This window comes from Vigna radiata, chromosome 5 (assembly GCF_000741045.1).
Source record: "Vigna radiata var. radiata cultivar VC1973A chromosome 5, Vradiata_ver6, whole genome shotgun sequence".
NCBI lineage: Eukaryota > Viridiplantae > Streptophyta > Magnoliopsida > Fabales > Fabaceae > Vigna > Vigna radiata.
In genome coordinates this window covers 615,320-627,036 of record NC_028355.1, presented here as the reverse complement: position 1 = coordinate 627,036, position 11,717 = coordinate 615,320, and the positions used below count along the sequence as shown (strand labels likewise).

Sequence of the window (11,717 nt, the reverse complement as noted above, 5' to 3'; positions counted from 1 at the left end):
AGGTAGAGACTGGAGCGTGATTCCAGTGGAGGAAGGGAGGCTTCCTTGGGAAATACTCTTTTGTTTACTGTTCATCCATATTTTTACAGATAAATACAGTTTATATTCATACCTTTCTTTCTTACTGTTGGGAGTGTGTGTGTGGATTGTTCATCTGTTACGTTCCTTGAGTAAAGGAACCTAACATATTGCGATATTATATTCAGTTGCTAAGTCTTGGTTACGAAAAAAAATTAAGAAGCAGAATAGTAAGTTAAGATAGAGAGGAAGCATCGTTCATGTCTTCATACATTGAAACTTTTCATTCCTTCCGGTGCCGTGACTTTAGCCTTATGCATCTTTCCAAAGGAAACCATAAATAAGAGTCCTTTTATTGGTCATGATCTAATGATCCCATATGTTTTGTTACTGTTGCTTTCATACGTACTGCAGCTTTCTTTCCTTGACTAGGTATATATCCTCATCCCTTCTATCTTTTTTGGAAATAAACAGAGCTTAATGACAATTTAACAATTAAAAGTTATGAAGAGAAGCTTCATGAGATTAATACACTTGAATGGGATGACCTAGTTGTTTCAAATGTCAACACTTCTACTACATCTAATGGAGGTAATTATTTGTGTTTTAACAGAACTGATTGTTTGTCGTGAAAGAACCTTGTTATTTATATCTTAAATTTACTTTTGGCAGGCAATGTTCCACATTCATATCAACAAAATCAAAGTTTACTTAGTGGAAGCTTTGACAATGTAAGATACTAATGCCTTTATTTCAGTTATGTTCTTTATTAAGCTTTGATCGAGTTTTTTCATTAATGCTTTATGGGAATATTAGTTCGTTGAATTTTCTTAGAAAAATGATAGAGATTGGGCATTATTAGAGCTAGTTGTCCATGTCTAGGAAACGGCTACCTACCAAAGGTTTTGATTGGTGTGGTGGGTTCTAACCAACAAGTTGAGTGAAATATCATGTAAAGTATCAGAGTGAAAGTCATTAACAGGTTGACTCTCTGGGACGTTTCTATGATAAGGACTTGGGTCTTATGAGGTGCCAAAGTCCCACATTGAGTATAATGGGATGCTTCCTCAGTAGCTAGCTTGTGAGGGTGAGTTTGTCAACTGCTTGGATACTCATAAAAAAAATTTAATCGGAGAGAAACTAAGTAAAACAAAAGTATGGGAAGTGTAAGGTATTCCTTGAAATGGAGGAAAATAACGCAAATCTTGGGGTAAATTGGCGTATGATATATATCTTTGGGACTTATAGATGTACAAGATAATATATTTTATATATCACTTAAATTGACAGTAAAAACATTCTTATAAATAGACAAAGCATATAGGATTATTGTTTATAAAAATAAAAATGTCTCTTAAATATATTATAATCTTCTTCTGCTACTTCTTTCTGTCGTTCTCCAGTGATACTTTCTTTGTGATAGCTGCTGTTGTAACCTATATTCTGCTTTTGTTACCAGGTATCTGTTACTCCTTTGGCAGAAGTTCCTCCTTTAGGTAATATAACTCAGTTTATGGGAGCAATAGTGTTCCTTACAGTTTCTCAGAAAGTGTTAATCTGCTTAAAAATAGTCCTAAATCTCCTTGTGGTTTTGACACCTTGGGCACTTTGGTCAATGAAGGCTTGCAAAGTCAGGACAGCTTTGGAACGTGGATGAACAACATCATAACAGATACACCATGTTCCGTAGACGAGTCAGCTCTCGAAACATCAATTTCTATTGTTCGTGAACCATATTCATCACTGGTGGCAGATAATCAGCTATCTTCTTTGCCTGAACAAGTATTTAATCTCACAGAGGTGTCCCCTGCTTGGGCATCTTCCACTGAGAAAACAAAGGTTTCCTTTTGTTTCTCACATATCTTATTGCTAGTAATTATTTTCTGTTATAATTGTATCCTTTAGCACTAAATGTAAAGTATAGTTTCTTAGTTTATTTGTCTACATTTTCGTTCAGTCTTTGATAACTTAGTATAGTTGTGGAATTTCAAAGTTTCAATATGAAACCGAAAACTTGAACGATGAGCACAAACTTTCATTTTCAGCAGGCACCATTAGCATTCTGACTACCGTTTTTTTATTTTATATTTTTGCAATTATAAGTAAACATTTTATGTCTCTTTACATCTTGCAGGTCCTGATAACTGGATATTTTCATAGTAACTATCAACACCTTGCAAAGTTCAACCTAGTGTGTGTCTGTGGTGATGTAAGTTTTCCTGTAGAAATTGTTCAGGTCGGGGTTTACCGATGCTGGGTGCCACCACACTCCCCTGGATTGGTCAATATCTATTTGAGCTTTGATGGCCACAAGCCCATTAGCCATGTTGTTAATTTTGAGTATCGTACTCCCATTTTGCATGATCCAACTGCTACAATGGAAGAGAAATACAACTGGAATGAATTTCGACTTCAGATGAGGCTTGCTCATTTGCTCTTTTCTACCGACAAGATCCTTGATATTTTCTCAAATACAGTATCACCAAATGCTTTGAAAGAGGCTAGCAGATTTTCCTTCAGAACATCATTTATCTCCAAAAGCTGGCAATTCTTGATGAAGTCAATTGACGAGCAAACAACTCCATTTCCACAAGTAAAAGATAGCTTGTTTGAAATTGCATTGAAAAACAAATTAAAGGAGTGGCTTTTAGAACGAATTGTTGTAGGCAGCAAGAGTACTGAATATGATGCACAAGGGCAAGGTGTACTTCATTTGTGTGCAATGCTTGGATATAGTTGGGCAATCTCCTTATTTTCTTGGTCAGGCTTGTCACTAGATTTCCGTGACAAATTTGGATGGACAGCTCTTCATTGGGCAGCTTATTATGGAATGTATGATACATCGAAACCTTACTTATCTGAACCATTAGCCTATCTGCAACCACATTGACCTTAAAATCATTTTGACTCGAACTCATATTCAAGTTATTTTCCATTTTCATTGTAAAGATAAGCAGAGACAACATAATCTCTATGATGTTTTCATGAAATTAGACACCAAATGATCTTTTCAGTTTCCATATAACAATACTTTCTTGTATGCTTTTTTTCCTCCTTTAAATCCAGTAGGGAACCTGATCGAACTTTTTATTTTTGTTTCTGCAGGGAGAAAATGGTTGCAACTCTGCTGTCTGCTGGGGCAAGGCCAAACCTGGTCACAGATCCTACTCCGAAAAATCCTGGTGGGTTTACTGCTGCTGATCTTGCTTATATGAAGGGCTATGATGGCTTAGCTGCTTACCTTTCCGAAAAGTCTCTGGTTGAGCAGTTCAATGACATGAGCTTGGCTGGAAATATCAGTGGCACACTGGACACTAGCTCAACTGATGTAGTAAACGCTCAAGAACTTACTGAGGACCAGCTCTACTTAAAGGAGACATTGGCAGCTTACCGTACCGCTGCTGGGGCAGCGGCACGCATTCAAGCTGCATATAAGGAGCATGAGCTAAATCTACGATACAAGGCTGTTGAATTAAACACCCCAGAGCATCAAGCACGTCGTATAGTAGCGGCAATGAAGATTCAACATGCCTTTCGCAAGTATGAGACAAGGAAATCAAATGCAGCTGCTGTTCGAATTCAGCTTAGATTCCGGACACGGAAAATCCGTAGAGAATTTCTTAATATGCGGCGTCAGGCTATTAAAATCCAAGTAAGACCTTCTCTTCTTGTCTATTATTCTTCATTGTCTTTAGTAATCATGCCGTGTAATGCGATTTCTGAATCTGGGAATGGACTAACATTCCCATTGGAAGTGCAGTGGTAGATAACAACAATGACACTTGAAAATGTATTTTGATTGTTTGGTTAGACCAACAGCTTGAGTTGATAATACAATTTATACCCTGGAAAAGGTTCATGGTATATATGTCTCCATTGCAGGCTGCTTTCAGGGGCTTTCAAGTCCGGAGGCAATATAAAAAGATCATATGGTCTGTTGGGGTGTTAGAGAAAGCAATTCTGCGCTGGCGGTTAAAGAGAAAAGGCTTCCGTGGTCTCCAGGTTAATTCTGTTGAGGATGGAGAGCAGGAAGACGGTGTAGAGGAGGAGTTCTTTAGGACTGGCCTCAAACAAGCCGAAGAACGTGTCGAGAGGTCGGTCGTACGTGTGCAGGCCATGTTCCGGTCTAAGAAAGCACAAGAAGAATACAGAAGAATGAAGCTAGCATATAGTCAAGCAAAGGTTGGTAACATGCAAATGTCAAATGTTTCATGTTTTTGATTTTTTGTTTTATTTCACTTGTCTGTTTACATTGTTGAACTGCTTTGTGCAGCTGGATCTGGAATTTGAAGATTTCCTCAGTTCTGAAGTTGACATGTTAACTGACATATAGCTTGGTATCTTCCCAGAACAAGGTTTCCCCATAATTGAAATGTAGCAAACTAGTAGGTTTTTGGTGTCTTCTTTGTATAGTAGTAGTTGCATGTAGATTATGTAAATTCCCTGGTGTAGATCTGAACCAATGGCTCTTCCATATTGCTTAAAATGTCTTGAATAGGTTGTCTGTGTTTAAGCTCTGTATTAGGGATGCTTCTGATGCAAGAACAAGTTTGTAACTTATATAACAAGCCTTCTTTGATCTGAATAGACCTATTGTTGATCAAATTCTTCTGTGTTGTTTAAAGATGGTAGAGATTACTTTTGCTATAAAGGAAGAGACTACATTGACTTCTTTTAATAGATATTAGAATTATATTAAGTAAAAGAAAAATATTAAGCGGTTGTTATAAATTCTGAGATAAAAAAATATTAAATCTTTTTGTTATTATAATAATAAATTACTAAAAAGGTAATGTTAAAGGAATAAATAATTTTATTTTGTATTTGATATCCTTCCTTTTTTTTGTCACTTATTTTTGTTCTTATTGTGTGATGTTTGTGTGGTAAATGTTTGTTTTTTTTCATTGAATTTGTTTTGGAAAATTCCACATCATAATAAAAAATTTAAAATAGTAAATAAAATTATATCATTTTCGGCTTAGTTTTTAATCTTTTCTTCTCTTATTTTAAACAATTTCATCTTTTAATTTTTATTTTATTTTTCATTGTGCCGTCAAAACAAAGATCAAATATTTAGTAAAGAGATTATTAGTTGATCAAGTTAACAAAGATGTCCCTTAATTGTTCTTCTCTTTTCAAATGTTAATTTTTAATCTAAAAAAAATCATATTAGAAGCAATATATGAGATCTTTGATTGTCATAAATTAATATTATTTGCATAAAATAAAAGAACTTCCTAACCTTATTATATAAGAACTTAAATTTTCATGTTAATATTCCAATAATGAACTTTTAATCTTTACCCAATGATTCCACCTTAAGATGATTTAAGTTATTAATAATAGTTAGTTTTGTTGATTATTCTTCATTAATTTGCCACATAATTTTACTAAAATTTTCTATCTTGTTTAAATTATGAACATTTTTAAGATTGGAATTAATTTTTGTGTAAAGAGTTATGTTAGAACCTCTTAATTATTGTCCTAAAACATGATAAAAAAACATTAACACTTCGCCAATTTAGGTTAAATATTTTTAGATTCCATAGGTTTATTATACTTACTTTTATTTTGTTGGGTAAAGATAAATTCATCCTACATTTCAAGATAAAAACCCCTTAACAATTTATTATATTGATATAATAATAAATATACGAATTTAATGATTTCTCTATTATTGTGTTAATAAAAAAGGTATTAAGAAATTATTTTATTAAGAGATGGTGTCAAAATATTTTTTTTAATATTAATTGAAGCTGTACTCATCCGAATTTTTCTTACATTTCTATGCAATTCCTTTTAAAATAATTATTAAAGTGGACATATTTTAGCTAAGTTATGATCATGATCTAAAATTCAATTTCTTGTAAGAAAGTTGTGTTAAAAAATATGACATTTTGTTCTGTTTTATTTTATTTTTTTGGTGTTGTGGTTTAAATCTAACTGCGTTTTCTTAATTATTTAAAAAAAAATAGTACAAGCATGGTTTTAAACAGTAGAATTTCCGTCTGAACGTTCAGTTATTTGATATCCGATCTGAAGAAGAGAACGTGGTTGTAGGTTGGGCAATTGATGGTGTGAGAAAGATGGGGACTACGCCTGAGGCTAACGGGAGTAATGTAGCGGACGAAGAAACCCTCGGCGGCTCAATTAATTTCGGCACGGCGGAGGCCGTCGAATATGTCCGTTCCCTCACCGACGTCGGCGCCATGACGCGCCTCCTCCATGAGTGCATCGCTCACCAGAGAGCTGTCGACGTTGAACTCGACGAGCTTCTCTCGCAGCGCACTGACCTCGACCGTCACCTTCTCCAGCTCCAGCGCTCCTCCGACGTTCTCGACATTGTCAACTCCGACGCTGAATACATGCTCTCCAACGTCGCCTCCACCTCCGACCTCGCTGACCAGGTCAGCCGCAAGGTGCGGGAGCTTGACCTGGCGCAGTCGCGCGTCCGCAACACGCTCCTCCGCATCGATGCCATCGTGGAGCGCGCCAACTCCCTCGAAGGCGTCCACCGTGCCCTCGAGGATGAGGACTATGAGTCCGCCGCGCGCTACGTCCAGACCTTCCTGCAGATCGACGCGCAATACAAGGATTCCGGCTCCGATCAGCTTCAGAGGGATCGCTTGTTGGCAGCAAAGAAGCAGTTGGAGGGAATTGTAAGGAAGAAGCTCTCTGCCGCTGTGGATCAGCGCGACCACCCCGCCATTCTCAGGTTCAGTCATGGATCTCTTTTTTTCCTTTATCTGAATTATGAGAGTAATGCATATACATATATATATTACAGACAAGAGCAAACAGTGTATGCATATATTTTTCACTGGAATTCTGTTATCCAATTGCAAATTGTTATATTTGGTTAGTGTTGGAATCTTCATTAGAAAATAGTCTTTAATAAGCTGGTTTCAAAAGCGCTAGATGAGTATTTGAATTATTTTAGTTTGTTAGGGTTGCTATTCCTAGTTTTTTCGAGTTATAGTTTACGTTGCAGTTCTAAAGCTTGTTTAAACTCATCAAACTTTGCACTTTATTCATGAGGGCATCTTTATTTACCAGAAATATTAGAAGTTCCGATCATTACTTTTACACTTGGTGTCAGAGCTCCACCACGGGCCTGATACAGTGTTTGAGAAAGAAAACACTAGAGTGAGTTAAGCAAAAGTGTATGAGAGGAAAAAACATTAGAGTGAATGAAGAAAGTGAAATGGCAGAATCAAGCAATTTTATCTCGCCGAAATTTGGTGGAGACTATGGTCACTGGAGTTTACTCATGGGGAATCTACTTCGACGAAAGGAGTACTGTAGTGTTATTGAATCTGGAATAACGAACCAAAGGAGAATGAACCGTTCAGTGTAGCAGAGCGGGACTGACTTGCTCTGAAACCAACTTAAGAAAAATGCACAAGAAAATTAGAATGAATTTGAAAGTGTGTTTCCCTCTCCTTGGATTTCATATATATAATCATTTTGGATACATCAGATACAATGTATGAGACAAAAGAGAAGAGAATTCTAAGTGGTACATCTAGGAACTAGGTTTAGCACAAAGCCTATTTAAGACTATTTATTCTAAAAGTTAGGTTTGTTATCCTAGTTTTTCTAAGTTTAGTTTATGTTGCAGTTGTAAAGCTTATTTAAAGTCATCAAACATGGCATTTTATTTTAGAAGAGCATCTTTATTTATCAAAAGTATTAGAAATTCCTATCATTAGTTTTACAGCTAGTTTGTTTACTTTAACATTTTTTACTTTAATACCCATTCTTACAATGATTAATTTTATTTGATGCTAATGTTTATATGTACTTTTGCATTGAGGTCATAGAAATTGAACTTGATATTATGTTAAGGAAAAAACTTGTTCCATGACGCTGAACCTGGATCAGTCATTGCTCAGGTTCATTCGTCTCTTCACCCCACTGGGTGTGGAGGAGGAAGGATTGCAGGTCTATGTTGGGTACTTGAAGAAGGTGATTGCAATGAGGTCAAGAATGGAGTTTGAGCAGTTGGTGGAGACAATGGATCAGCGAAATGTCAATTTTGTTGGTTGTTTGACCAATTTGTTTAAGGACATTGTATTGGCAATTGAGGAGAATAGTGAGATCTTGAGTGGTCTTTGTGGTGAGGATGGTATTGTATATGCCATCTGTGAGCTTCAGGAGGAGTGTGATTCTCGTGGTTCTGCGATTTTGAACAAGTATATGGAGTATAGGAAGTTGGCCAAGTTGTCCTCTGAGATAAATGCACACAACACCAGTTTGCTTGCTGTTGGAGGAGGTCCTGAGGGTCCTGACCCACGAGAGGTTGAGTTATACTTGGAGGAGATTCTCTCCCTTATGCAGCTTGGTGAGGATTACACCGAATTCATGATTTCAAAGATCAAAGGGCTTACTTCTATTGATCCTGAGTTGCTTCCTCGTGCCACCAAGGCTTTCCGGAGTGGCAGTTTTAGCAAGGTTGCACAAGATTTAACCGGTTTTTATGTCATTTTGGAGGGATTTTTCATGTTGGAGAATGTCAGGAAAGCAATAAGGATCGATGAACAAGTGCCTGACAGCCTTACCACTTCCATGGTGGATGATGTGTTTTATGTATTGCAGAGTTGCCTGCGGAGGGCAATATCCACTTCCAATATCAGTTCTGTTGTTGCCGTTTTGAGTGGTGCCAGCAGTTTGCTCGGTAATGAATACCATGAAGCCTTGCAGCAAAAAATAAGAGAGACAAACCTTGGTGCAAAGTTGTTCTTTGGTGGTGTTGGTGTGCAAAAGACAGGTACAGAAATTGCAACAGCTTTGAATAATATGGATGTTAGCAGTGAGTATGTTCTGAAGCTAAAACATGAAATTGAAGAACAGTGTGCTGAGGTGAGTGTTGCATATTTTTAGTACCTTACAAATATATATCGCTGATGAAATTCGTTAAATTTTGAGTTATACAGTTGGCACACCCTTGCCTCGTGCATTGTGTGCCTAGGGTCCCATTATAAGGTAATTTTAGATTCCCAGGTTAGGGATTATTCATATAACGTATGCAGGATGTAGTTCTGAAGTATTGTAACATGATTTAGAGTTTTATCTAAAATCAGAATTGTCTAGCAGATGCTTAACTATTTAATTCCTTTATGCTGGATCCCCCACATAATTCAGTATAATCACCTCACCTTCTCATTTTTTGTCTGAAAATTACTTTTTTGCTTTCTACCTTCTAGATATGATCATCACCTTGCTTGTATTCCAATTCTGCTGCTCCTCTCTGCATAGTACTGTCATCACATTTCACAAAACTGTTATATTCTATTAGCCCATCTTTATGACCGACTTAACCGCCTGCTAAGATTATCTAACATTGCTATTTCTGCACAGACACAATAGTTGCATACTACCCCTGCCCATCCTTATTCAAATAAACTTATTATTTGGTCCCTCCTCATTTCCCGACCACTGCAGATACAATCAAAGCTGAGACATCATTTCTATACATACACTCTACCGATTTTCTGAACACCCAAACCAGATGACCAGATGATAATAACACTCTAAATAACCTCCATCTAAATCCCTCTATCTGCATTTACTACTTTAAAAGTCGATCTTCATATGCATCTAAGATTTACCTCCTCCTCTAATATTATACCTTCACCCTATTTCAAACATTCTGAAATAGTTTACTTCCATCTTCTCTGCATCAACACTTGGGTTCTATTTGGCTATATAGCTTATCTAAAACCAGAATTTTCTATCTTCAACAGATGTTTAATCATTTAATTCCGCCATGCAGGATTCCCTCATAATTCAGTATAGTTGCCTTACCTTCTCATTTTTTTGGCTGAACATTACTTGTTTTTCTTTCTACCTCCTAGATATGACCATCATCTTTCGTATATTCCAATTCTGCTGCTCCTCTCTACATATTCAGACAACTGTTATATTCCATCAGCCCATTCTGAAGACAGACTTAACTACCTACTAAGATTATATAGCGCAATGTCAATTAGTCCTTTGTGGGTTTATAATGTATAGGTCATTATTTATTTTGTCTGTTTGCTTTGCCTATATAATATACAAGTTTAGGTTGCAAAATTAACTGATTGAATAACTTCGTGCAGGTGTTTCCTGCACCAGCTGATCGAGAAAAGGTAAAATCTTGTTTGACTGAGTTGGCAGATAGTAGCAATGCTTTCAAGCAAGCTTTGACTGCTGGCATAGAACAACTTGTGTCAACCATTGCACCTCGATTAAGACCAATATTAGACAGCGTTGGAACAATTAGCTATGAGCTTTCAGAGGCTGAGTATGCAGATAATGAGGTGAATGACCCATGGGTTCAGAGACTTCTCCATTCTGTTGAGACAAATGTGGCTTGGCTGCAGCCACTAATGACTTCTGACAATTATGATACTTTTGTTCATTTAATTGTTGACTTCATTGTGAAAAGGCTAGAAGTTATTATGATGCAGAAAAGATTTAGTCAGCTAGGCGGTCTTCAGCTTGACAGAGATGCCAGAGCTTTGGTAAGTCACTTCAGTGTCATGACACAGAGAACTGTCAGAGACAAGTTTGCACGTCTTACTCAAATGGCAACAATTCTAAATTTAGAAAAGGTTTCTGAGATTCTAGATTTCTGGGGTGAGAACTCTGGACCTATGACCTGGAGATTAACCCCAGCCGAAGTTAGGCGTGTATTGGGTCTGCGGGTTGATTTTAAACCAGAAGCAATAGCTGCTGTGAAGTTGTAATATCCGTATATATGGTTTCTTGCATATTCTTTTTTTTTCTACTTTAATTTTTCATCTGATAAGTATTAGAGCTTCATTCTCACTGCATGCAGTTGCATTATGCGACTTGCATAGTTAGCTTCAAAGGCAAAAGAAGCAAGAGTACTCAGATTTGCCACCTGAGAGGCCGAGATATTAAGCTATATACAGAGCGTCTTGCGTAAGGGTCATTGTTCCTTAATAGCCACTTTCCAATTTTGAATTTTTGTATTTTGTATTTAGTAAATCAATTTTGAGACTTAGTTAATGCTTGTTCGATAAAGTTTTCATAAAAAATTTCACTTCCAAAAAACACTTTCGTACGTTTCTTGTTTCGTTTCAGAACATACTCATGTTGCATTTATTTGGATAATCAATTGTTGTTTAAACAATGACACTGACAAAGTCCAAATTATCACTCTACGCAATTACTTCTGTAATCACATTAGATATGCTGGAAAACATGATATATATCAAAATTAACACTCTAGTTTGGAAATTGTCCGAATGTCGGAGCTATCATTACTTGTCAGTATATTTTTGTATTTGAATTTATGATCCAAATTTCCAATGAGAATAATTTTCTAGCTTCTGTTTTTCCTGGCATGTATGCGTTTAATTATTAAAATTATGGTTAAATAATTAGTTTCAATGATATCCTATGATACAAATAATCAATTTGTAAGGTGAAGTTTATACATTTATCTTTAGTCGATGTGAGATTTCTAACACACTTCCTTCATATCTAGTTCTAATCATGACTATGATATCATGTTAGAAAATGGTTTTTAAATCTAACTTAATCTCACAAAATCGACTTGTAAGGTAAGGTTTGTACCTCACTTATATATTATAATTTGACCTTATCTCTAATCAATGTGAGACTTCCAACACATAATCACCCATTTAAGTGCACTAGAAAACGAAGTCCAGAAGACCAGCTCTTTG

General features: G+C 36.3%; 2 protein-coding genes across 2 annotated transcripts in view; both read left to right on the top strand.

The window, feature by feature from the left end:
• Positions 1 to 4,605, top strand: part of LOC106760125 (calmodulin-binding transcription activator 5) — a 16,546-nt gene extending 11,941 nt beyond the window's left edge. Inside the window, exons 8-15 of the mRNA XM_014643563.2 lie at positions 493 to 609; positions 691 to 749; positions 1,478 to 1,514; positions 1,640 to 1,857; positions 2,153 to 2,850; positions 3,124 to 3,670; positions 3,901 to 4,200; positions 4,292 to 4,605. Coding sequence (XP_014499049.1) covers positions 493 to 609; positions 691 to 749; positions 1,478 to 1,514; positions 1,640 to 1,857; positions 2,153 to 2,850; positions 3,124 to 3,670; positions 3,901 to 4,200; positions 4,292 to 4,351 — 2,036 coding nt within the window. The 3' untranslated portion in view covers positions 4,352 to 4,605. The remainder of the gene's footprint in view (positions 1 to 492; positions 610 to 690; positions 750 to 1,477; positions 1,515 to 1,639; positions 1,858 to 2,152; positions 2,851 to 3,123; positions 3,671 to 3,900; positions 4,201 to 4,291) is intronic.
• Positions 4,606 to 5,996: 1,391 nt separating this feature from the next.
• LOC106760134 (conserved oligomeric Golgi complex subunit 4-like) lies at positions 5,997 to 11,037 on the top strand. Its single transcript, XM_014643573.2, has 3 exons — positions 5,997 to 6,733; positions 7,914 to 8,880; positions 10,122 to 11,037. Exons 1-3 carry the CDS (start codon positions 6,105 to 6,107, stop codon positions 10,749 to 10,751), a joined length of 2,226 nt encoding a protein of 741 aa, XP_014499059.1. The 5' UTR covers positions 5,997 to 6,104; the 3' UTR covers positions 10,752 to 11,037.
• The last annotated feature ends 680 nt before the right edge of the window (positions 11,038 to 11,717 follow it).